The sequence below is a fragment of the Centrocercus urophasianus genome, unplaced genomic scaffold (genome assembly GCF_019232065.1).
Source record: "Centrocercus urophasianus isolate 14NV4802_14NV808 unplaced genomic scaffold, USGS_Curo_1.0 seq_13, whole genome shotgun sequence".
Taxonomy (NCBI): Eukaryota; Metazoa; Chordata; class Aves; order Galliformes; family Phasianidae; genus Centrocercus; species Centrocercus urophasianus.
The window spans coordinates 1,757,762-1,783,703 of NW_024884475.1; the positions used below are offsets into that span (position 1 = coordinate 1,757,762).

General features: G+C 47.4%; 2 protein-coding genes across 5 annotated transcripts in view; both read left to right on the plus strand.

Moving 5' to 3' along the window:
• SLC4A11 (solute carrier family 4 member 11) overlaps window positions 1–10,539 on the plus strand; it is a 95,145-nt gene extending 84,606 nt beyond the window's left edge. For all 4 annotated transcript variants that reach the window (XM_042812661.1, XM_042812663.1, XM_042812659.1 and 1 more), the window contains 2 exons: window positions 725–894; window positions 4,104–10,539. In XM_042812661.1, coding sequence (XP_042668595.1) covers window positions 725–894; window positions 4,104–4,167 — 234 coding nt within the window. In that variant the 3' untranslated portion in view covers window positions 4,168–10,539. The remainder of the gene's footprint in view (window positions 1–724; window positions 895–4,103) is intronic.
• A 7,234-nt stretch (window positions 10,540–17,773) lies between these two features.
• LOC122157138 (5-hydroxytryptamine receptor 7-like) lies at window positions 17,774–25,701 on the plus strand. Its single transcript, XM_042812565.1, has 2 exons — window positions 17,774–18,307; window positions 24,892–25,701. Exons 1-2 carry the CDS (start codon window positions 17,799–17,801, stop codon window positions 25,661–25,663), a joined length of 1,281 nt encoding a protein of 426 aa, XP_042668499.1. The 5' UTR covers window positions 17,774–17,798; the 3' UTR covers window positions 25,664–25,701.
• Window positions 25,702–25,942: the final 241 nt, after the last annotated feature.

The following is a 25,942-nucleotide window of genomic DNA, read 5'->3' on the forward strand; positions in this document are numbered from 1 at the left end:
TTGATGTATAGACAGTGAGTCAAAGCCTGTACTCAGACATGAGCAAGTCACTGTCAGTAGAAACCACGAGTGATATTTAGCCTATTAATGTCACTTTTTGCTCTTTCTCAAAAGTGAGTAGTTCATGTAAGTGGAGAATCATGGCTGTTGGAGGCTGGCCTCTTCCAGCACCTCCACAATCTCATCTCTTGCTGTTCCCGTAGCAAGGTTCAGATGGAAAATGGGACCACCAGGGCAAGCATAGTCTGATCAGCAGGAGAAAGGCTATGTAATAATGAAGAGCTGGGTTTCAGGTGTGGAAACAAGTGATGGGGTTGCTGGATGAATACTTCTGCTTCCCATCACTCTCTGTGCACCCCCTCAGGCACTTCATGTGTTGCTGCAAAGCCCTGATAATCCTACTCAGGGGAATCTCATTACTGTACTTATCAAGATATTTTCTTGCACTCCAGATGCTCCCTGAGGCAGTCTTCATTGTGTGTTATTTCTCCCCCGGGTTTCTTGTGCCCAGTCATCATCTGTGTGTTGTTGCCAATGCAGTCAGGTTGTTGCATGCTTTAACCCTACAAATCCTACGTTCAGCTGTTGAGCACATTAAGGACTGTTAATGCACAGCGTGGTGTAAACTAGGTTTGTTAAAACCCTTGTTCTGAAGCCTGCATTGTGTCCTGCAGTCACGAGTCCAGGTTGCTGCATTTCTCAGGCATCATTCTTCTCTTCCCAGACTGCTTATCCTCCGACTCATTACATCCGCAGAGTGCCCCAGAGAAAGATCCACTATTTCACAGGCTTGCAGGTCCTGCAGCTCCTCATCCTCTGTGGTTTTGGCATGTCACCGTTGCCCTACATGAAGATGATCTTCCCACTCATCATGATAGGAATGATCCCAATCAGGTAAGAAACTCCTCCCAGCAAAGCTTGGCTGTATTTTTTCCTATCTCCAATGCTTTTTGTCTTCCAGCTGTTGGAAGCCTGTCTGGTTGAAGAGGAGACACAGTGGTCTCCTGAGTACATGATGGCTTGAGGAGGAATAGCACAGAGAGCCTTTGACTCTAATAACACAAAGTGTTATGCAAAGGGGTGTGGTCTGGTTTGTCACTTTTTAGCTGGCAAAGAGGCACCTGGGTCTCCCTTTGCAATGCCTGTGAGCACGTCTTCCTGAGTAGCTGCAGTTATCTGAGCCTTTCCTCTTGGTATTGAGGATGCTCCATCTTGCTTTGCATTCTGATTCCCCAAAGCCTGCAGTCAGGGCAGAGCTGGAAACTTTCTTTTGCACCACATGAATGTAAAGAGGAAGGAGTCCTTATCTTTTATATAGTGCTGGGATGCAGTGACCTTACAGACCACCTGTGTTGCTGAGTGCCATTGTAAGTAATCAGCTCGGACAGACCACCTGAAATCTTCAAAATGCATCTAACATAAAACTACAGGAACCCCACAATATCTTGCAATCCTCATTCAGAGACAGAATATCCTGAGTTAGAAGAGACCCTTAATGATCATCGTGTCCAACCCCTGAAAGAGAATCACTGAAGTTTAATGTTTTCCTAATGTTCTTTAAACAGTGTCTGTCCATCAGTCTTCAGTTAAATCATGCTTTCTTCTCCATTCTTAGGCTGTAATGAGAAGCCTTAATAAGATCTTAGAACATATCTCTTTCCAGTCCATTTGATTATTTTTAGGCCTGTATGGCATCCAGGGATATCTAGTTCTCTTTGAGCTTGCAGTGCTGGAGGTTTTGCATCTGATATGGAAGCTCAGTGCTCCCGATGTGATAATCTGCAAAAGCAGCTATTGTGGTGGCAATCCCCTTGGCTGGTAAAGCTGGGTTCAGTTCTTTTCAAAACAAAAGCAAATGTCAGCTGCCATGGCTTTCAGCAGGATCCCAGTTATAGAGCTATTTGGGCTGGGTGTTTGAAGATGAACCAGCCAGTAGAGAGCACTGAAATGATTGCTCTTCTGGTAGGAGATGCTCTCCCACCATTCAGGTAGATGGCTCTAGGGATGCCTGGTTAAATGGCTGGCAAATAGTTTGTGGATGATGGATTCTTGTGGGAATTGCAAGCCTCTGCAGAGTATCTCAGTACAGGAAAGAAAATTCAGGGCATTCTTACTTAAGTCACAATACCATAGAATGGCTCGGGTTGGAAGAGGGACCTCAAGGATCATGAATCTCTAACCCCTGCTACAGGCAGGGCCACCACCAACCTCCACGTTTAATACCAGCCCAGGCTGCCCAGGGCCCCATCCAACCTGGCCTTGAACACCTCTAAGCATGGGGTATTCACAATCTCTGGGCAGGTATAAATATTCAGTTAATATAAATTGTTATAAGGTAAATTACTGTGGAGAATGCTGTGTTAGAGAACCTGAATTTCTCAAAAAGCTGGGTAATTTAATGGTGCAAATACGTGTTTTCTTTGACTAAATAAGGCACTGTCGTCTTATGCTATATCTGCTAAGTTGTTTCTCTTGCCAGAGCAGCTTTTCAAATAGCCTTTGTAATTGGCCCTGCTGCTAAGGGGAAAATGGTAGTACCTGGAACGGAAAGCTGCCCTCTGCTTCCTTCCTTCCTTCTGAATTCCACATTGCGTTCATGCAATGTCTGTGGGCTCCAGCTGAGAAGGCTGCACCATGATGCATAGCTCTGTAGCAAATAATGACTTTCTCATGGAGATCTGGTGCTCTAAATAGATGAGGCAGAAAAGAAATGCTTTTTTAAAGAAGCAGAGGGAGGAAGAAGAGAATAGCCAGGGGTCAGAGTCGAGAATCAAACCCAGCTGAATGAGTCACAGCTCGGTGTCCCATCCAGAAAACTTGCCATATGGTTTGCTTGTCTCAAGGCTGCATTCCCTTCCTTCCAACTGCATTAAACACGTGCTTTGCATTGTCATTTACTGGGTCCAATATTTTTCCAGTGTCAGTGTTGAAAACTAACTGATTTCAGTGACTTACTATTGCAGTGGAGTGGTCTGTTGGGAGAAAATGATATTTTTTTTGTGTGTGTGTGCCCGATTCCAAGTGTTGAGCCAAAACTGGGGGGTGTCTAGTGTTTTTTGTTACACTCCTATCCCTGCCCTGGGACATACTTAAAGTTGCTCAGAGAGGAAGAATCTTTCTACATTCTGTTTCTGTGCTTTCACAGCTTTCAAGCATTTTACTTCATGGCAGGTCAGTTTAAGCAGGTGGGGCATTTCTCAGCAGCAAGTGCTGTTTGGGATCTCTTTTCTGGCTCTTTGAAAAGACCCTTCAGGTTGTAAACAGGCTTTCTAGCACTGTACACTGTTAGAACAGCTGAATTGCTTCCTTCATAAACAAGAAAAGTGTCAAACTACAAATATGCAGTGGGATCTGATGAGAGCAGCTTTCTACCATGTTCTTCTTCTTTTCTCACCCAAATACATTAATTGATGAAGGTGTTTGTGGGGAGGAAGAAAATAACAAAAAAACACAAAAACAAAAATGAAACACCAAAACAAAAAACAAACAACCCCCCAGAATAGAGGAAAGCAAGGGAATAGAGGCATCACTACCTCCATGATCAAATGGATGCTGAGGGCTGGGTAGGCATGGAGCCTTACCAGCAGCTGGAATGTCACTGCCCTGCTCAACTTCTTGATCTCAAGTCTTGATGTATTCTGTGCTTATTAAAAGACTGTCTGAAGCTGCTGGGTTCCCATTAAAACTTCCTCGTGGGGAGAGCTGGAAAGAGTGACCTGATATACTTGGAGGACTGAGGAAATGCAAGATAAATACCCTTGCATCCTAAAGCTTGTGCCAGGCCTGAAATTTTGGGAAGGGTTTCTCCTGTGAACCCTCAATGCTTGCTGTTCAAAGTGTTGTACTGGATGCAAGGCTGCATCAGGTATGGTTTGTGTGCTGGAAAACTGTAGGGAGAGTGCTTAAGAAAATAGGAGTAGGATATAAATTGTGACTTGTGGACAAGTAATCCATCCACTAGCAAGCTGGGGACAGCAGGAAGCTATTGCTTGCCTCCCCAGCACAAAACATGAGTGTGTCTGCAGGCAAATGAAAATCAGACTTGGCAAACAAAACACTTGAATTGAGCAGTTTCTAATGCACTCTCTCTGGTTTGTTCTTAGGTATAACCTGCTCCCTAGAATCATTGAAGCCAAGTACTTGGATGCTATGGATGCAGAGCACTAAACAAGATCTGCTGCATGCGGAGCTGTGAGGATGGCTCTCTTGGAGTTGGAAGGATGGGGCGTCTCTGCCAAGGCATAGGACAGTCTATCTGCAGTTCTTTCTTTCACCACTTTCTTTCTGCTCTAATATGGCATTGGTAATGCACATATCAAAGACCAATTGAGCATTGAAGTGTCAGACCAAAACAGCCATGGACTTGGGAGGCCAGTGATCTTTGGAGCTGTGAGGCAAGCGAGCTCGATGGAAATGCCACCTTTCTCATCCCAAAACTGGAAACCCTGGAAAAACAGCATGCCATACAGTTGGAGCATGCATTCAGAGTTGTTGTGTGTACCCTTGTTTGAGGGGTGGGGGAAAATCCCTTTTGTATGCATCACGTCCCTTTTTTCCAAAGCACTGTAAGGACAACAGCTGACCCTTTTACAGAATGACAGTCCTATTTAGTTTGGCCTTTGAATTCCATTTCCTATTAATCCAGCATTCCTAAATTGGTATCCTAGGTGGGATGGCCTCATAGCAAACTGTTGTCAGGGGAAATGTCTGACTGTCTCTTCAGACTCATTGGCAGAAGGGTTGGAAACAAGTTAGTTTGTACTGATGCAACCCACAGCTTTGGATGAGTATTTAATTCCCACAGATGACCTGGAAGCATTCAGAAATTGGGCTCACGTGGTGATGTTGGTGGAACTGCATCTGGGTCTGAATTATTTTGGCTCTTTCTGATTTTACCACTTGGTAATCAAACACAGAAGTGTAGTTTTGCACAACTGCAACGTCCTTGCTTGCACCCAGAGTCAGATGCTGAAACTTGTCGAAGGGCAGTTGTGTTAATGATTGCATATACATATGTACAGTAGTGCCTCTGTGTACATATATACATATGGATTTGTGTATATATTTTGCATAGATATTCAAATAGGCCTGGTTCTTTCAAAATATCAGAAGTGTTTTGTGCAATCAGTGTTACCTGTGGTGTCTTGACCATATACTTGTTCTCTGCTTTAGTGCTGCTTTTTCTCATTTGTTGTATGGTCCCTTGTTTTTTTTTCTTCTGAAGCTGCTTGTTTACTATTATTTTTCCATGATTCTTTATTCAAGATGTTTCTTTACTTTCCTCATCCCATGGCTTGAGACCTTCATCGTTCTGTCTTGGTGGTCTGATATGTGAATTTTGCATTTAATTTTAATGTACAGCATGCAATGAAAGTTCTCCTCCTTTGCCTAATCAATATTTGTTGCTCATTTCATTGTTTCTGTTCTGTGACTAATCTCCAGTTTTTTCCCCTGCTCCCAGACATTATATTATATTTCTGGATGAATCTAACTTCTGCAGTCTTTTATATTTCAGTTTATTTAATTTTGCTTGTACAGTGGTCAGTTTTCTTATTTGAAGTACTGTGAAACCAGCTGCCCTTTATGTCAATGCCTGCCCGTTGCTGCACGCTGCAGATTGCAGGCAAAACTTCAAGCAAAGTGGAGTCCTGATGATGACAAACTTTCAAAACAGCAAAAAATGAGAAAAGGGGAAATTGTTTTGTAAATTAGCAGAGAGAAATGTTGCTTGCTTGCTCGGTTCCCTACAGGTTGGGTGTTTCTCTGCACGATGAGGAAGGCCAACTTTGTAATGAGAGGTAGGAGAGCTGCAGAGAAAATTTCTCAGCATATGAACAGACTCGAGCCGCTGATGATTTGTTGTCTCTGTGCTAAATATCAGGTGGTATTTCATCTTGATGCAGTCACCTATGGTTTTCACACGTGTGTGAAAAGGTTTATTTTCTTGTGGAATCTCTTCGTCTTAATGAAAGAGAGTGTTAAATGTGCTCCCTTGTGGGCATGGTCACTGCATCCCAGAGCTAACACAGGGAAAGCTGTCAGCTTTCATAGCAAGCCAAGCAGCAGCAAGGCCTTCATGTCATAGCCCATTCTCGTGTGAATGCTGAGAAGGCTGCAGGTCAAGGTAACACTCCAGCAGATGAAAGCAGGTAAATGTCACACATTGGGCTTTCAGTTGGTCCTGAAGGCAGCAGGGGTAACTCATGTGATGTCTGACCAGTGGTGTGATACGGAATGCAAATCTGTGCATGGCTTCTGACTGCCTTCATCAATGTTTTCTGGGCTTTGAGTCATTTTTGTGGTGAAATTGCTGATGGCTATTACCAAGGTCCACATGTAGAAAGAGAAGGTGAGCAATCAGCAAACGGGATTTTGGGGACTGGGTGGAGGCGGTAAAAGCATCTCTGATCTCCAGTCAACAGAAAAAGATGACAGCAAACAATTAAGTACTTAGATGAAAGAGCAATTGCACAGGCCTGACAAAGCTTGTGTGTTGGGTACGTCACATTTAACCAGAACTAGAATGAGAAGTGTTAACTTATGGTCAAGTAAACTACTACCTGTCTTGGGAGTACATTGCTGGTGTCTCAGCTCTTGGCTGAGAGAAGTCATCCTGCAGGGTAGTTTGAACTGTATTGTGGGTGCTGTGGCTGGAAGGAGGAGACAATGTGCTTGCTGGGATGAACCTCTGGTCCTCTCCGAGGCCCTGGATGAAATCTCCTCTAGTGCAGAGTAGCTGATGCAAGTGTTGCAAGAAGAATTAATTTTGAGATGCGCCCTCCAAGTCTCTGCTCACAAGGACCAAAAAAGTCTCAATTTGAAAACGTCAGTTTGAGTCAAACTTAGTTGAAGGTCTCTTAAAATCCAGATAACTGGGGGGAATTAAATAGCCATCACAATTATTGGGTTGGGGATTCATTGCTGTTGCTTTGCCAGTATGACTTCAGTGTTTGTTTTTTCTCAGTAGCATCCCTAGGATTCTGTTTTGCAAAGTTTTCTTTCTACAGAATGCGTGGGGCCAAAGAATCAAGTGATGGGGGGCTGGTTTAGCCTGTGTGAATATTTCGGACCCGTGTCTAAAGATGTGGGTAGCAGAGAGATGTAAGACTACCAAGGCCTCGTGGCTGTTGAGGAGTTGCAATGGTCCTGCAGAGGATTTTCCTTCTACAAGTACCTTTTCTCTTGTTTGCTTCTGGTTTTGCTGATGTAAGTGTAGGCAGGCATCTCCAGGAAGTAGGCTTACTAGGGAAGGAGGGACTGTTCAGAGTTGATCGAGCACTTTAATACTTCTGTGAAGGTTAAGACAATTAGAATGTAAAAGAAGTTTTATTATAAGCTCTTTATATACGCACAATGCTATGTGTAACTGTTGCCAAAGAGTTGGGTTTTGAAGGATGTTGGTAGCTTTTGAGAGTTCGTGATGCTCACCTGGAACCACAGAGGTCGCAGAATGCTTCTGAAATAAATGCATTTTGGGAGTTGTCTTCTGACAGTTGCCAAAGCAATTGGAAACTGAGAATAGAATAAATTTCTACTCTCGAATTTGTAGTTTTTGATCCTTGCACTGAATGTAGGAGCTAGAAATTAGCTTGATAATTAAAATTGGATTTGTACCTGAATAGCTTTGTTGGTCTGAGACTCGTTTTATTGCCTTCAAAGATGATGTTGACGCTCTAATGTATGGAAATAGTTGTTTCTCCATGTAAATGAAGGGCAGTTGTTGAAACATGGACTGCTGAACAGGCAATATAGCACTTTCTGGATTGCTTAGAAAGCAAGACTGGCAACATCACTAACAACAACCCCCCGCGTTCTCTGGCATCAACATCTGAAGCTATTAATAAATGTCAAACTGGAGTTGGGTGATACGTCAAGGCATCACTGAGGAAGGATAGGAGTGGAGAAAACAAACTCAACTAGTTTGTACCACCTGGTGAAGTGTTTCAAGATGAATCCAACAGCTGTGAGATGTGATGCATGCTTCCGGATGACCTGTGTGAACTGGGATGCTCCAAAAAACAAATACGGTAGACGATCGCACCCACATGCTGTGGTTCAAATAATTGTCCTTCAAAGGTTCCCCCATCCCCAAGACTGAAACAGTTCGTAAACTGTTGCATGTTGTATTTGTCTGCTTCAGAAACTGCTGCTGAACTGTGTTTTTTCTGGACCTTCTTTGTGGACAGAAGCAAAACGACAACAGAAAAATACATGAAGTTGGTCCACTTTGGGTAACGCTTGCAGAAGATGCTGGAGGAGAACCTGAGACATGTTGTGTCACCTGGAGCTCCTTCCACTTGGACACTTAATGGGTCACAGACTAGGATCTGCCCCATCGGTTGGGGCGTGCTCACGTTTATCCTTAATCTTATCCACTGTTTTCTGTATTTGTCCTCTGGTATGTTATCACCAAAATGGCCTAACAGGGAAAAAATGAGAGTTGGCTCAAATGTTTGTGCGTTCCTCTGAAACTTCAGTGTTTTCACTGCTTCTGATGCCATCTCCTGACATAGATCTCATCTTCTCCAGCTCTCTCCTGGGAAGCTCTCTGGCATCCCCAACTGCAGGAATGCTGACGAAATGCTGAGTGGGTATTTTTCTCTGGAGAACACGAGCCTGTGTTTGAGCAGCAGCGTGGCAGCGGCTGCTCCCTTGGGGCTCGCTCTGCCATAATGGGCAATTAGGAAGGATTTGTAATTGTCCTGCTGTTGCTCTGTCTTCTGCATCTCTTTAGTTGATTACTTTATGGCACAGTGTTCCAGTCGGGCTGTCATCTTTTTCATCTGTCGTGCTTCCAAAACTATTTAAATAGGCAGTATGGGAGGGGTTTGCCCAGTTTTCTATCTGTGCTGCAGCCTGTGGATGTTAGAAGAGAATAACCTTCTCTAATTGTTTTCATATCTAATTAAGGAATTTAAATGCCAACCCTGACCATTGTACTACTGGCTCTGGCTCTAGTTGCAAAGAGCAAGCCATCAATATGGTGTAAGGAGCAGACATACAAGGGAGCTGCCTGAGCACATGCTTAAGAACTACAAATTAGCACTTTCCTTTTCAGCTTTTGTGTGTTTTCCTTCCAAGCAAAGACAATCCTTGGCTGTGACTCTCTCCCTTGTAGAAAACTCTGCATGAGCTCGGATCACTTGGCACAGTTCTGATGCAGTGTTTAATATTAAGAGCTTGTCCCAAGGGACGTGCTGCCTTCTGCTCCCCATCTGCATCTGTGCTGCAAAGATCTGCTTGCAGGAGGAGGGGATGCGTGTGGCATCTCTGTCCTCCATGTGACGCTTCTTGCTGCTACACAAAGGCCATCAGCATCCCTTGCTTTGCCCCAGGTGGGAGTCTCAAAGTGAACAAAATGGCAAAGAGTTGGAAAAAAATAGTTGGCAATTCTCTCCTTCTGAACCTCTGAGCTCCACTGAATTTTTGCTTCTCACACGTCAAAACAGAAGGGCTGTGGCAGTAGTGGAGCTACGTGATCTGGGCTTTGAAAAGCAGTGTATCAAATTTAGCAGCTGGGGTATTGGTTTCAGCGCTCGGCAGCTCGCTGGTGGCTGTGATCAGCTGTCACCGTGCCTATCAGCAACAATCGCTGTTTCAGCATCAAATTTACATCGATTTCACCAGGTTGGATGACTTGGGCAGTTTCTGCCACTGTCCATGTAGGCAGTGGTGGTATAACATGGCCATGCTGGTCCTGCCCAATGGAGCAAAGTGTGCAGCCCTTGGTGTGGACATCTGAGCAACTCAGCGTGCCCTTCCTCCGTGAACTGCTTACCTTTAGGAGCAGTTTGGCCACCTTTCCATTTCATTTTTCTTTTATTAATGTGTCGTCATGTCTTTCTGAACTTCTCCAATGTGGGACCACGGCATTCCCATCCTAGGGTGGGAGAAAGCATGATGCAGCTGCCGGAGAGTGAGAAACCCATCGTGCTGTTGACCCCTGCAGGATCTCAGCCTCGTGCATTTGGTGGAGCTGCTCTGATTCAGTGAGTCAGATGCCTTTGTGCTCTGTTACTTTCAGAATTGTTTAGTCTCTGTTTTCCTCCATCCTCTTCAACGATATGTGGGGCTGTGCCTTTTCTGCGCACAGGAATTACCCTTAAAAGCAGGGCTTGTCTTAAAGTAAGACACCCAGCAACCTTCCCTCCCAAAATGTGTGGTTCTACATGAGTGCAAACCAAACCCTTGGTTCCACCTGAGAAGGGGGCTGCATCTCAAATGCTTCCTCATTTTCCCCCATTCTGCTCTCAAAATCATTAAGGTTGGAAAAGACCTCAAAGATTCCCAAACCCCACTGACCGCCTCCCTCGGTGCCACTTCTGCTGCATGGCACATAGCTGGTTAAACATCTCTGGGTTTGGTGTCTGGGAAGTTTGTTCCCCAGGTTGCTGGGGAACTATTGTGAGGGAAAGCACACGTTCCTATTTATGGAGATAGGACCTATAGATGTTGCACTTGCTAAATATGCTCTCAAAGCGCATGCCTCTATCTAGTGTTGATTTTACAGTGGGTGATTTCTTTTGATAAGAGTTGCTTTGGGACGTGGGGAGGGGGAGGGAAAGGGGATTCCTTTATTGTGTAAGGAAATTGTATTTAAAAGCAAAATAAAAAGAAATATACTGTTTATATATTTCTACTTCATGCCTAATCGGTGTCCTTTATTTAACCTTCAGCTCCCAGCACAGCTTGGGTCTTTGTCCCAGCACAGATGTATGCATTTCTTTGGTTATTTGTGGGTATCCCTGTAGCTGAGATTAATTCTGTAATCCCCAATGCTTGCAGTATTTGAGCATCTCAACTGTGACAGTAAATAGACGCGTTATCTTGTAGGCAGGAGTCTGGGCAGACACAATGGGATTGCTTTGTGTCTTATGGTCTGTTTTTTGGGTGGTCCTGCTTGGAGCCAGGTGTTGGATGTGGTGATCCTTCATGGGTCTTTTCCAACATGAGATATGCTATGGTTAATGGAGAAGAACAAGAAATAATTGCACCTTTCAGCTGATGCAGTGCACTGAGACAGTCAAGGCTGGTTACCGTTGCCTTTATGGCTCTGACTGTGTTGGCATTGCCCAACATGGAGACGAGCCCCAAATTAGTGAGGTAGTGCACTGTGGGAGCCTGAGGATGAGCTGTGTTTCCTGGAAATGATGTCACTAGTTATCTACATGGTACCCAAGCTTGAACAGTTTCTCTCCAGTTCCCTGTAGTTTACCAGGGTCCTCAAGAGTCTTGCACTGCAGACGTGGGCATGAGATTGAGGCAAAGCTAGGACAGCACGAGCATGGTGGCATCCTCTGCAAGGAGGAAGGTTCTGCATCTTCACAGGTCTCTGGCCAGAGGATCAATTCTTCCCTCTGTCAGCATGAGCTGCCCTACAGCTGATGTTGCTGACTCTTTGAAATAACTTACATATGCACGTGGACAGGCTGTGGGTTTGGGGAGGAAGGAGTGAGAGGTGATTTCCAACTACCTGTACTCAGCAAGTGAATCATCCTTCAGAAAGCAAGATCTCGGTGCTCAGAGCTGAGCACTGCACACTGCTCTGATACCTGGAAGGCAGCTGAGAGCTCCTCCCAAGGACTCCTCAGCATTGTGTGACCCTCACAGCTGAGAACTTAGTAATGATAAGATTCCTCAGAAGTGATTCTGAGGCATGCTCTGCCCTACTGTAAGGATCCCAGAGACAGTTGTGGTGATTTTTCATTGCTCAGAGTGAGAACAGCACCAAATTTTGAGGCCCTGATGGGTTTTGTGCTCAGTACGAAGCTGCCTGCTATCTTCTTCTAGCAAGATGACTGGAAAGCCAGAACATGTTCTTACTGGCCTGTCCTGGACATGCAGAATTGACTCACGGAATGGTTTGAGTTAGGGATGCTCTAAGGCCACCTGGTCCTTCTCTGCAATGAACAGGGACATCCACAGCTCCATCAGGTGCTCAGAGCTCCATCCAGCCTGACAGGGCTGATGGTATGGTGCTGATGTATTGACAGCTGGACTTGATTTTTTTCTTTTCCAAGCTTAATGATTCTATGAAAGCAGGCATTCCTACAATGGTAAGCAATGGTAGTAAGTAAGTCTGGAAGTCCTGGTCTGAGGTGAGTGAGGGTGCAGAGCTGGATGCTGGGTTGTCAAAGCCAAATGCTCTGGATGATTCCAGTGGTTCAGCACGATGTTCTTCCATGTGTGAGGCTGCAGTGATGGCTGGGAAGGGATGAATGAGCTAACCAAGAGCAGATGGGCTCCCTAGGGAAGGAGAAGCCAGCTGCTACGCAGACCTTCGTGCGTCAGTTTGTGAATCCAACAGCTCCAGAGGGAAACCTGTGCCTCCCCTGTGGTCTCCGTCCTCAGCCCACAGGACAGGGCCTCAACCAGGACATCCCTCAGGTCCATTCTGGGTGCAGGGGTGAACTGGGAAGGCTGCAAAACTGCCGAAGCAGTGCAATGATGTTCTTGATGTTACAGCAGGACTTTAAATACATGAGGAGCTGATAAGGGGTGGGCAGGACATCTCGCCTTCTGGCTGTCATCACATGAGGCTGTGGCTGTTGGGCATCAGCCTGGCAGGGCCATAACCCTCTGAGGTGCCAAGTGCCCTGTTCAAAGCAGATCTAAGAATAGTCAGCCTGAATGTCAGCACCATTCAGTGCTCGGGATGGAAGGGGTCAGATGGGGACGTGTTCCCTGCACCTCATCCTCCCTTCCTCACCAGGACACACTGATGGCTGCTGTGCAGGAGTGGGGGTTCTCATCCTTCAGCCAAAACGATAAGGATGAAGTGTTCATGGAGGTGCTGAGATCTGATGGTGGCCTTTCTTGCCCCCAGATGTCCCCTCACTGCTGCAGAAAGCAGCTGGGGTGAGGCCAGTAACCTTCTCCCAGTGGTGTTTTGAGGAGAGAACTGAATACCCAGAGAGGAAAAAGCAGCAGAAATGATGAAACAGCTATAAATTCTAGGTTTTGTTTAATATATATACATTGATCAAAATATATACATTTGATGTTTGGGGTTTTCTTTCTTTGCTTTTCTCGGTTTTGTTGTTTAGGTTTCTAGGGGTGTTTTGTTTTTAACGTATCTCTTCCTACTGCTTTCCATCAGGGATTTAATCTGCTGAGAGCAGGTGCCATCTAGGGGACAGACCAAAGAAGACAAGGAGGGTTTTATTTCCAAACCAATGCTGTTTGCTCCCCGACCCAAAAGCATCTGCCACCTCCAAAGGTCCTCAGCCCACCACCACGTTGGTCCCCATTGCTTTGGTCCCATCTGGTGGGGGCATCCTAGAGGAACCTCCCTGCTGTTCTCTAGAGGTCTGTATCCAGCTGAGATCTAGAAGAGGGTTGACCAGGACAGTCATAGAATATTAAGGTTGGAAAAGACCCCCGAGATCACCAAGTCCACCCATGTTCTGTATCAACTGCTTTGTTCCATCTCTCGTTTGGATGGGATGGAGGTGGGATGGTATGTTCTTCATATGCCCTCCCCAAAATAAAGTAGTCCATGTGTCACTGCAGATATCTAAAGGCAGGCTCTACCCCAGAGGTGGTGGATGGGAGAGCAGTAGGTGAAAATGCTGCACATCCAACATGTGGCCACCACTTGGAGTAAAGATTGGGCAGTAATGATAGCAGCTTGCTAAAAAAGCTGGCAATTAAGTGATTATGCCTGTGTACTGTGTGGCTGGAGGTTTGCATCAGAAACTTCAACTAAATCTCTCATTTTTTCACCCTTTCCTCTTTAAGTTTTGCAGTTCTTTCCTCTCCTGGATCTGCAGACCACCAGGTGCTGCTGGGGGCTCCTCTCCTCCCCATCCTGCATCCTTTTGCTTCATCCTTATCACCTGCATCTCTCCAGGTCATCAGGAAGACCCTGTGATGCCACCAGCACATGGGTTGGCTGCACTGGGGTGCACAGGTAACTCCCAATGGTAATTTCTCCTGGTTATTCAAAACATGCACATCTCTGGCAACGTGAATGCTGAAAGCTGAGTGCTGTCTGTGCAGACTCCAGCAGAGGGAGTGTGGCCATGCCTGATGCTGTAACGCCCATCTCATAGAATCATAGTGTTTGAGTTGGAAGGGACCCTTAAAGGCCATCTGGTCCCACTCCCTGCAGTGAACAGGGATACCCACAGCTTCATCAGTGCTCAGAGCCCCATCCAACATGACCTTGGGTGTCTGCAGGGATGGGGCATCTTCCACCTCTCTGGGCTGAGACGAGCTGTTTGCACATCTCTTTGGGACAGTGGTTTTCCACAAGGCTCCCTGTTGCTCCCCGTCTCTTCTGGCAGCACAATTCATGGCATCACTTTGTAACAAAAACTTCTTATTTTTTTCTGACTATTTTGGGGAAATGTCCAGTAAGAGAGGGGAAAAAAAACACAACAGCCTAGCTCTGAGAACTTCAAATCACAGATTGGTTGTGAACTTCCTAAATCTCCTTTGGCTTTTCCTTACATGGAAAGAGAATTTTATGCAGGAAGCTCTTTGCTAGCTGGATTCTCTTGTTGAAATCCTTTGGCTACCATTGTCAACACTATGGGACCAGACCCTGAGTCCCCACGGGGCACTTCGAGCAGTGTCCCATCACTGTGTCTTCATCTCCTCCCCTGAGGATGAGTTTCTGAGGGTTTGTGAGCGTGGTGGTGATGGGTTGAAGGTTGGCTCTGATGATCTCAGTGGTCTTTTCCAACCTTAATTCTGTAGAAAGGTAATGCCTTGTATTGCTGCTAGGGGGAAGCCAAAGAAATGGGAGGGTAGAGAATGTTAGGCTGGGCTGAGGACTTCATGCTGAGGAAGAGGGTCAAGAAATCTTGTCCCGGTCCAACCCAAATTGATCCCTTTCTACATCCACATTTAGGATGTAGACTATTTAGGACTCTTTGAATACTCTTTTCCCTTTTTAGCATTGTAGGTTGGTTTTTGAAGGATGTATTCCACTGCCATCTTGGACAACTCAAGTGTCTGGTTAATTTTGCTTTGCCGTGTCTTGGAGGCCTAAACCACCTCTTGGGTACCCACAACACCCAGATGATGTTTGCTGGAACCTCTGGGAATTGAGCTTATAGACCCATCAGGAGACAGGGATGTCTTTTGGAGGAACCCCTGGGGAGGAGGTGACATTGGAAGCTTTACAGATCCTTAAAACACTCCGGGCAACCTCATTCCTGACCTCAGCCACCAGTGAAGAACCATGGGGTCGGATTATTGTCTGCTCCCCTGTTTCCAAATCAAAGAAGGTTTTGATACTCCCTAGGAGCAAAAGCAGTCCCTACTGATGCTCCTTGAAAACTGATAGGGCCAAGTGAATAATTTTATTGCTCTGGATTGGTTATGCCTCCTCAGAGGGAGAAATATCAACACCTGCATTGCGGGAAAGCCTAATTTGGGATGCTAATCCCACAAACTTTGGGAGCTCAAAGACCTTGGAGTTAATGAGATTTCTCAGAATTTGCATATTAATAACTTTTACCTCATCATTAGTGATAATAGAGATTAATGTTGACAATTAATAGTTATTAAAATAGCTGCTTCAGTGGCCACTGGTGAAGATGAAAGAACACAGATGGGCAGAGATTGGGGCGCTCGGTTCATCTCTTGTTTGCTGGAAGGGGAAAGCCAGCGTGCTTTGTGGTGCTGTACAGAGACGTTCCCCTGCTGCAGGTTTCCCTCCCAGAAGGTCAAAAAGTGGATTTTGTTGCAATTCATTCACCTTGAAGGGCTTGGTGTCAACCATTGCCAAGGGGTGTGAGGGTGATATTCTACTACAGACCCTTCCAAGCACAGAGAAGCCAAATCATAGACTGGCTTGGGTTGGAAGGGACCTCAAAGATCATCTAGTTCCAAGCCCCCTACCAAGGCCTGGACTTGCTTCTTTGAAACCCTTGGATTTTTCTCCAGGAAGGGCTCTTTCAGAGAAGAAATTTTGGGATCAACCCCATCCCATCCTAACGCCTGGCTGCAGCAACCTCTACTTCAATAAGCAAAAGAGCCATCGCTTCAGCACAGCCTGCCCTGGCAAGGCAGTTATTTTAGCCATCCTCCCACACACACAGTGAAGGAGAAACACAAGTGGTAAGCTCAGCCTGAGCCCCAGTTCAGCTCAATGCAACTTCATTCTCAGATGCACTTTGAAGGGAACGTCTGGCAATGACCTGAGGTATCACAATGTGCAGCACCTTGGGTTAAAGCTGCTTTTCCCCGTGATCAGTGCACAGGTGCTGCACACTGGGAGAGCTTGCATAGGGCTGGGCTGGGCAAAGAGAAGATGCTAAGAGGTGCCCATTGTATTCCCCAAGTGTGCTCTCCACAAAGTGCCCAGTGCTCCCAGGCTCAACCCATGGAAGTGGTTGCATGCTCCTGCTAGGTTGGGTTTTCCTCTGTTTCCATTTCCTTAGCAGAAGGCTCAGCCTGAGCTGTTCTCATCTCTTTAGCATAAAGCTGTATGAATATGGGACCTCCTACTGGCAGGGAGTGGGGAGGGGGATAAGGAAGAAAAGAAGAACGGCATGGAAGAGGGAGAGAAATCCCTCCCTGCAAAATTCCTTTCAGCAAAAAGAAGTGGGGAAGGATGCTGATGGTCCTGCACAGCCCCAGAGCTGTGTTGCACCCAAAGCACCGCGCTCAGGGATGGCTGCTCGACTTCCAGCTGTGCCCCCCAGCTTTTCCACTGGTAGGGCTTGATTCAGTGTCAGCCGTTGCTTTTGTGCCCCTTATAACTCTGTGCTCTCCTTGCTCTTCCTGGGGCTCAGGCAGAGCTGTTGGGAGAGGCGGGAGGGAGGCGGTGGGAGGGACCGGGGAGGGGAGAGAGGATGATGCTCCGGGGGCTCTCGGCTCCTCTCCTGCCCGGAGATCGCGGGGTTCGACTGGAGGATGTCTCACCCCTTCGGCACAGGTAAGACGGGATCCTCGTCACCCCCTGGGGGTAGAATGCAAAAAGGGGAAGAGAGGGGTCTGCGGGATTCCTTGGGTTTAAATAGAACTCCTTTCAAGGGGAAAGCAGAAAGAGGGAGGATGCAGGGCGTGCGCGATGCTCAGAGCTCTGCTTAGGGTGAGCCTCGCCCCAAAGTTTCCCCATCGGTGGTGGGGAAATATTTGCAGGGGATGAATGTTATGGCTGGGAGAACTGCTGCTGCTTGTGCACATCGAGGACCCCACAGCTCAGAGATGCCCCAGCCCTCCCTTTGCCTGTACCGGTGGCAGCGATGCTGTGTGTGTTCCCGATGCGGCTCAGTGTGTGCAGTCGCCGTGTTGACACTGCATGGATTTGTAGGGTGAAGTTTGTGCACTGACACACGCAGGAGATGCAGCTGGTGGTGCATGGGCATCCTTCTGGGGCTGAGGGTTGTGTTGTCACCCACTCTCTTGCATTCACTTATGGTATGTGCAGGGCACACGGATGTGCATGGGAAGTGCGAGCCCAGCAGCGCGGCTTGGCAGCAGTGCTTAGTGCCATGAGCAATTGCAATCAGCTGCTGCTATCTGTGCTGCTGGAAAAGCATGTAGGCAATTAGGTAGCTGCTGCGGGAAGAGTGGGCAGCTTGTGCTCCTTCAGAAGTGGAGCAAGCTTCCTCCAAGCATCCTCCAGATCCAGCAAACTGTGCGTCTTTAGGCAGACTTGGGAAACAGCTCCTCGTTGAGCACATGAGCTCCATCTGCAGCTCCGAGAGGCAAGAGGTAGGGCTGGAAGGTGATATTTTATTTTCTTAGCCTGCATGTGATAAAAATGTTCTGCTTTGCCACTGGAGGTATCACTGCTGGGAGAAAGCCTGTGCCATTGCCCACTGCGGAGAGCTCAGAGCATGTTGCTGAGGGGCAGCCCCCGGCGGTTTCTGGAGCACCATCTTCTCTTTGTGGAGAACGCAGAGCAGCAGTACCCAGCTCGGGAGTCGCTCCCGAATCCATTCATGACTGAGGAACCCTCCGTCCCTGCCGAGCCAGACCTGCCTTCCTCCAACCACACCAACGCGACGGACTGCGGCGAGGAGATCCTGCTCTATGGGGACACTGAGAAGATCGTCATTGGAGCTGTGCTCTCCATCATCATCCTCATGACCATCGCAGGCAACGGTCTGGTCATCATCTCTGTCTGCATTGTCAAGAAGCTCCGGCAGCCATCCAACTACCTGGTGGTGTCCCTCGCTGCCGCTGACCTTTCGGTGGCCTTCGCTGTCATGCCCTTTGTGACCATCACGGACCTGGTGGGGGGAGAGTGGCTCTTTGGGAAGGTGTTTTGCAACGTGTTCATCGCCATGGATGTCATGTGCTGCACTGCCTCCATCATGACCCTGTGCATCATCAGCGTGGACAGGTAAGGGAAACGGGGCAGCGGAGTGCTTGGGTACGGGGATTTTCTGTTGGTTGAGGGCCACCAGAATCAAGATCGTAGAATCATGGAATGGCTTAGATTGGAGGGGACCTTAAAGATTGTTGAGCTCCAACCCCCCTGCAGTGGATAGGGCTGCCAACCACTACATCTCAAGATCCCATCCAAATTGGCCTTGAATGCCTCCAGAGGTGGGTTTTCCACAACTTCTCTCTGCAGTGCTGCTGCATGTGTTTTCCAAGAGCACAGGATGAGTGAGGGTTTTCTGTATGAATTAGGTGCCCTTTGCAGCTCAAGTAACTTCTCAAAGTACTTGCTTCATCCTCACCCTTTGGACAGCATGCTGGTCTTTCTTGGTTTGCAGAACAGAGCCCCGACGCTAGACCTTTGTCTATCTGTGTCACCATAGAAGGGGGTTGGTTCATAAAGTTAGAATCATAGAATATCCTGAGTTGGAGGGCACAGGTGAGGACCCACAAAGATCATGGAGTCCAGCTTGATGAAATTATTCAACCAAAGAAGTGTACAGATTCAGAGCCATTCAGGTTATGGAGATCCTGTAGCCCAACCCTATGGGATGCTCTGCTGCTCTCAGGACCTGTGCTTTGGCCAAGATTGCTGGCATCTCCCCACCCCATCCCAAGTTCCATAAAACCCTGATGTAGCCTAGTGCATGTTTCAGTGTGGTCTTGCTGGTTTGAGCTCCCACACCTGGAGTGCAAAGGGAAAGGCTGAGCATGTCTGGCAAAGCAACGCAACTCAGGCAAGCCAGCACCCCCTGGGTCTAATTATAGCAGCCTGCGTCATTAGGGACATTGTGCTGACGAGCTGGTGGGACGGATCCAGATCTGAAACGCATGCTGGCTTTCTGGAAAGGGTGATTTGGTTTTGTGCTGGCACTGCTGAGCCAGGCTGGGTTGTGATAAGCAGCTTGAGAAGGGACAGGGTTGGCAAGATGTGCTCCCTGGCCACAGTGACTGTCACAGCTCCCTGGTGGCTCACCCAGGTGTGGCAGTGGGTGACGAAGCAGGAGGGTCAGTCATAAGCTGGCTGCTGCAGCATCATGCCCCCGAGCCCTTTGCCAGCTGCTGCTGTGCACGGGGTGCTGCTGCTCAGAAAGCAAAATCCCCACCAACCTCACAGCTCTGCAGCTGAACTGGTGTCTTTCACAAACAGGCTGTTCCTGAAAAGCAGGTGTATGAAGAGTCAGGAGGAAAGCGTGTCTGTGTCAGTGAGATCAAATGCAGTAATAGGTGAAATTCTCTTCTTGATGCGTGAGGAGTGAAGCAGCAGCTGAACATTAACTAGATTGGCTTCAGTTTCTAAATTTCCCTTTTCCCTTTCTTTTCTCCTTCCCCTTCCTTTTTTCCCCTTCCTTTTTTATCCCTTTCCCTCCTACACACAAACGCTCTCCCAAACGCACAAGTAAACAGAACAGACCCTATATGAAAATCACTGCATCTCATCCCCCACATGTTAACCACTTCTCTCCAGCCCGATACCACTGTCAATGCGGGCAGGCACAGTGCAAGCAAATGTCCTGGATGACACTGATCTGCCCTTTATCACGAAGATGGGAATGGGCATGTGGATTTGGGCTAGAGGAGACTAGGAATGGGGCCAGTCTACCTGTACCCATCTCATTCAGCTTCCAAGCTCCTCGCTCCCTGGAACATCTGTGCCAGTGCCTGACCACTGACGCAGAGGGATGGGTGGGTGAACCTCTTGACCAAGCTCACCTTGGGTTCAGTCCATCCCATGCCCAAGGAAGGGGGAATATTTTGGATGTTCTCTGATTCCCTGAGGAGAGAATGAGGCACTATCCCACTGCTTTCTCCCTCAAGTATCCCAAGGAAAGGGCTATGGGCTACATGAACCACCCTTTAAGTCACCACTGCTCCTCATCAAGCCTTCATCTGCTCTATTCCCATCAGGCTCCTGATGGAGGTGAATGGAGGGAGAGCGTGGATCCAGGATCTTGGGATGGGTGGGATTTGGGGCTTAACCCCTGATAGAAACATCTCCAAAAGCACACGTTTCATTTTCTGTGCTAATGTAAAGCTGAAGCAAAAGGATTGCTAAGCTTGCAGAGAGCCTGCAATACTTGCTCTAAAAGAGATGAAAGTGCTGTTCAGTGAGGGGTTTGCTGGAATTTTCCCCAAAGCTGCTCCTCCTGCCCTGCAAGAAGAAAGGACAGCACCTGTGCATCCTTCCCTTGGCACATCCTAGGGTACATGAATTCTTCCTCTGGTGCTCTCCTGAATGCTGAATTGGTCGGCACCACTGGGCAGCTGCCTGGTTCTGCCTTTTTATTGATGGCTGAAGTGTCCTCACTCCTTGCTTAGCTTAGATGTAAAAGATGCTCGGTTTGTCCAAGATGATGGCTACTTTTAAAATGTAGGCTGCTATTATTGATTATTAGTGCAGAGCGCTTTCTAAAAGCCTCCTGATTGAAGCTGGTAGAATAAATCTTGTCTGAAGTGGCGTTTGATTGATTTTCCTTTAAATCAAGAATGAAAAATGCTGGAAACATCCATCTTTCCCCTACGTTTTTCTTATATAAATGCCTGCCAAAGCTATAGATTCGTTATTACAAAAAACAAACCAAAACCTTTTGGATATTCAGGTTAAATGAAGCTCTCTGTAAAGAATCCAAGCTGTGGATAAACGAAGGCCCTCAAAATGCTTTATATTTTCCTGGTGGAGGAATGGAGGATGAAATCTCCATCCATTTCCTAGGCAATCCTTGTGGGGCTCTCCCTTGTTCCTGGTGTTTTCTACCCCAAATCGGATGATGAGCTCCAAGTTGGTATTGTCCCCAATGGAAGGGATGCCTCCTGAAAGTTTAGTGAGCATAGATGATGGTTCATGGTCGGATTTAATGATCTCGAAGGTCTTTCCCAACCTTCATGATTCTATGAAAGTGTTGGTGAGATGAAACTTGCACAGCATTTTGCTGGATTGCTTTTCCTGTTGCTTCATCCGAACGTATCCCTGGCCAGGGAGACCCTTGTGGTGTATTTACAGCAGGATGAGCAGCTCCCAGGGATGCTTTGGGGATGGATATATGAAGCCACAACCTCCAGCTGCCCGCTGTCCTCCACCTGGAGGTCCCTTTTCCCTTAGCAGGATGGGGCAGGCAAAGCATCATGCTGGAATTTGGCCGCAAGGAATGCACAGGTAAAACAGCAGGCTGCAAGAAACCTCAACTCTGGGCTCGTTTGGGCTCAGTTAAAATCACAGAATCATTAAGGTGGGAAAAGAAGTCTAAAATCAAGTCCAACCCCAACCCACCCCCACCATGCCCACTGATTATGTCCCTCAGTGCCACATCTCCTCCTGAACACCTCCAGGGATGATGACCCCAACACTCCCTGGGCAGCTGTGCCAGTGCCCAGCCACTCCTCCAGAGGATAAATGTTTCCTAATATCCCACCTGAACCTCCCCTTGCACAACTTGAAACGATTCCATCTTGTCCTGTTGGGTGACCCAAGTGAGTGCAATTTTTCCTCTTCTTGTTCAGCTGCTGCAGCATGGAGACAGGGGGCACCCTGGGGAGGTTTTCCTTCCCTTTATTATTTAATTCCTGATGTAAGGAGCCAGTAGCTGTCATTGTGCACGGAATGAATGTGCTGAAGTGGCCGGTCCAGGAGGCTGGAACAACTGATGGAACAGCAAAGTCACACAAAGCACAAGGAAATCCCTGTTGCGGGAACTGCCCTCTATTCCTCGTTACCACTAAACATGATTAACAGCAACACAGACACACACACGAAAATGAATCAAAGCGAGGGAATTTGATCTGAATTTCAGTGCCTGTCTCTGCTCTGTGGCAGATGCTGCCCTATTTTGAGTTCTCCCCGCTCTCATCACAGCCATCAGCAAAGACTTCAGAATGGCCCCGTTTCCTCCAGCAGAGATGGCACGAGGCACCCACAGTAGAGATGTGTTGGCTTTGCCTGCCTTTCTAATCTTGTCACTGTGAATTTGCTTGGCTAGCCTGTAAATTCCTTGAAGTTTCAGCAAATCCCGAGTGGATCAGCTTCTGAAGAAGACTGGGTAATAGCATAACAAAGGATATCACACAGAGCAGCACATATTAGCGTGCAAAGTTCTTGGCCTGGATATGTGAAGGAGTGATTATTTTTTCCATGCTGTGTTTGGGGATGCAGCAGCGGGGCATGGTGTTCCCCTAGCTCCAAAAATATCCAGTCTGCAGCTGGTTCCTACAGCAGGAGGGACGTTTGTTAGCATCGTAGAATAATTTAGGCTGGAAAAGTCCTCTGGGATCAACAAGTCCAACCCCACCATGCTCACAGCCACTGCTCTCAGTGCTACATCCCCGTGGTTCTTGAATGCCCCCAGGGATGGTGACCCCACCACCTCTCTGAGCAACCTGTGCCAGTGCATCACCACTCCTTTGGAGGAATGCTTCCTAATATCCAACACCGAACCCCCTTTGATGCAGCTTGAGGCCATTCCCTCTCAGCCTATTGTCCTAACTCAGCACCATTGGAGCCTCATCTCCCATCTAAGCTCATCACTTCTCACCAAGCTCAGATCAGGCAGGAAGATGGAGAAGATAATTTGTTTGGAAGCTCAGCACCAAAACCAGTCCCACTGTCCATCTTTGTCTCATCAGATCTCATTCATCTCAATGCATAGAATCATAGAATTGTTTGAGTTGGAGGGGACCCTCAAAGGTCATGGAGTCCAACTCCCCTGCAGTGATCAGACATTCTCATGGGGTGATGGAGCTAGAAGTGCTTTCCTTTGAGGCTGCACTGAGTTTGTGCCTACGAACACCATCCTCCAGCCTGTGCGAGTGTGAGGCACTCAGCAGTGTAGGTGGTTGTGTAAGGTTTGCCTTGCTTTTTGCAACTAAGGCCAGCTGAGGAAAATACAGAGGAAAATAGGTAAAGAGTAATTCAGTGAGGTAGAACTCATTTCATTTGGAATTCAGGGGAGAATACTCCAGCTTAGAATTTATTTGGTGCTGGTGAAGGAAGGGAGAATTGGATTATTTTTTATTTCTGTCTTTTTCCACTCTTGGTGGAGGATTTGGAGAAGGGAAAAGAATCAGGGAAGAAAAACCTGCTAACACCTACAGTGAGGTGGCTGGAGTGTTGGAGAGAAATAACTGAAACATCAAGGGTATAATTCTCCACAGAAATCCTCCTTTTGGAAAAAAAAAAAAAAAAAAAAAAAAAAAGGCTTTTTTTTTTTTTTTTTTCACTGGGAAAGCTTTCAGCAAAAAGCTGCCCATACAGCTGCCATTCTCACTTTCTTTCCAGCCTGACCCAGTTTATCCAAGGCAATTAGGAGGTGATTCCATCCTGCCTAAAAATGCCTGCAAATTCCTGACAGCAGGCAGGGCTCGTACGAAACTGGCTGTAATGTGGAAGAAATCCATACGACAGCTGGAGGGTTTTGCTGCACTCACTGGGGCTGAATAGGAAGCAGAAGTTTTCCAGTGGGAACCCTTGCTGACAGTGGCTGATTCCCCACTCATTTGTACAACTGCGATTTCCCAACTAACAGTTGACAAAATTTCTGAGTCATACAAACCCCCTCGTCACTGGGGGTGTTTCAAAGTCATGCGTTGCTGCTGATAGGGGAGCTGATGGTTGATGTACACTAATAAGGTAACTCAGAACTCCAGCCACTAAAACACGTGTGCCCACAGGTCACCGCATGCTTGTGGTGCCTCCTATAAGATCCTCCATTCATTGGACAGCCCATCTCCTTGGAGATACCCAAGGCCATGTTGGATGAGGGTTTGAGCACCTGATGGAGCCTTGGGTGTCCCTGTTCATTGCAGGAAAGTGGGACCAGATAGCCTTTAAAGGTCCATTCCTACTCAAACCATTCTGTGAGCGTACATCTTATTGTTGGAATTCGTTGCGTGTTCTCTGTGCAAACTAACTCTGGTGGAAAACTAAGCTTTATTTTTATTCCCAAGGAAACCATGCGGGTCCCAGATTGTGCTCATAAATTCAATGACTTCTTGTATCATGCATGGGGAGTCTGAAAAAATGCAGCAGGGAATAGTTGAAACAGGGCTTTTAGGCAAGAGAGCTAAAGGAGTATGAAATAAGTTTCACAGAAGATGCTGCAGATCCCTGGGAATGTTTTCATTTGGGAAATTCATTTCTTATTCCCTTTCCGGGCTGAAGTTCGTAGAATCACAGAATGGCCTGGGTTGAAAAGGACAACAATGATCACCTGGTTTCAACCCCCTGCTATGTGCAGGGTCACCAACCAGCAGACCAGGCTGCCCAGAGCCACATCCAGCCTGGCCTTGAATGCCTCCATGGATGAGGCATCCACAGCCTCCTTGGGCAACTCCAGGGCCTCACCACTAGTTAGGAGTGAAAATCACCCAATACTAAGCAAAATGTGTAGATGTGATACACAGGGACACGGCTTAGTGAGTAATACTGGTGGCAGAGGAGCAGTTGGACTAGATGATCTTAGAGGTCTCTTCCATCCCTAAGGACTCTATGATTCTGTAAGAAGTATTTATGCCTCAAAACCCTCCTGAGCTTTGCAACTCTTCCTCTTCCAGGTACCTGGGGATCACTCGGCCACTGACGTATCCCGTGAGACAAAACGGGAAGCTGATGGCCAAGATGGTCTTCATCGTTTGGCTCCTGTCCGCCTCCATCACGCTTCCTCCTCTTTTTGGCTGGGCTAAGAATGTCACCGTGGAAAGAGTCTGCCTGATCAGCCAGGACTTTGGGTACACGGTCTATTCCACAGGGGTCGCCTTCTACATCCCCATGGCGGTCATGCTCGTCATGTACAGCCGGATCTACAAAGCTGCCAAGGTGAGCGCTGAGAAGCACCGCTTCATGAACTTCTCCAAGCACTACGAAGAGGAGGGTGTCTACTGCCTGGAGGCTTCCAGCCGCGGCCATCCCAGCTCCAAGCGCACCAAGGCGGTGGAGGAATGTGCCACTCTCTCCAAACTGCTCCGGCAAGACCGGAAGAATATTTCCATCTTCAAACGGGAACAAAAAGCAGCCAGGACCCTTGGTATAATCGTGGGGGCTTTTACATTTTGTTGGCTGCCGTTCTTCCTTATGTCAACGGCTCGGCCTTTTATCTGTGGTATACACTGCAGCTGCCTGCCCCTGAGGCTGGAGAGGACTCTGCTCTGGTTGGGATACACCAACTCCCTCATCAATCCCTTAATTTATGCTTTCTTTAACCGAGACTTGAGGACTACCTTCTGGAACCTTCTGAGGTGCAGGTACAGGAATATCAACAGGAGACTTTCTGCCGCCAGCATGCACGAGGCCCTGAAAGCCACAGAGAGACACGAATGCATCCTGTAGAGCTGTGTCCTCCAATTCAGTGCCTGACCAGCAAACTCCTGCCCCTCCATTTCGGGTTCCTTGCTTCTCCTGCCTCTTGGGGTGGCAGAAACCGTGGGTGCTGTTGCCCACTGCCAGACATTGCCACTGAGAGTGACACTTTTCCCCTCTCTCCTGGAGGAGATGCAGTTCTCCCCCAAGAGAACCAAGCAAACAGCCATTCCACCATGTCCCAGGTGGGAGTTGAGCAGCTGAGAGAGAGATTGGGGGTTTCAAGGTCTGTCACCAACTGTGGGCAAA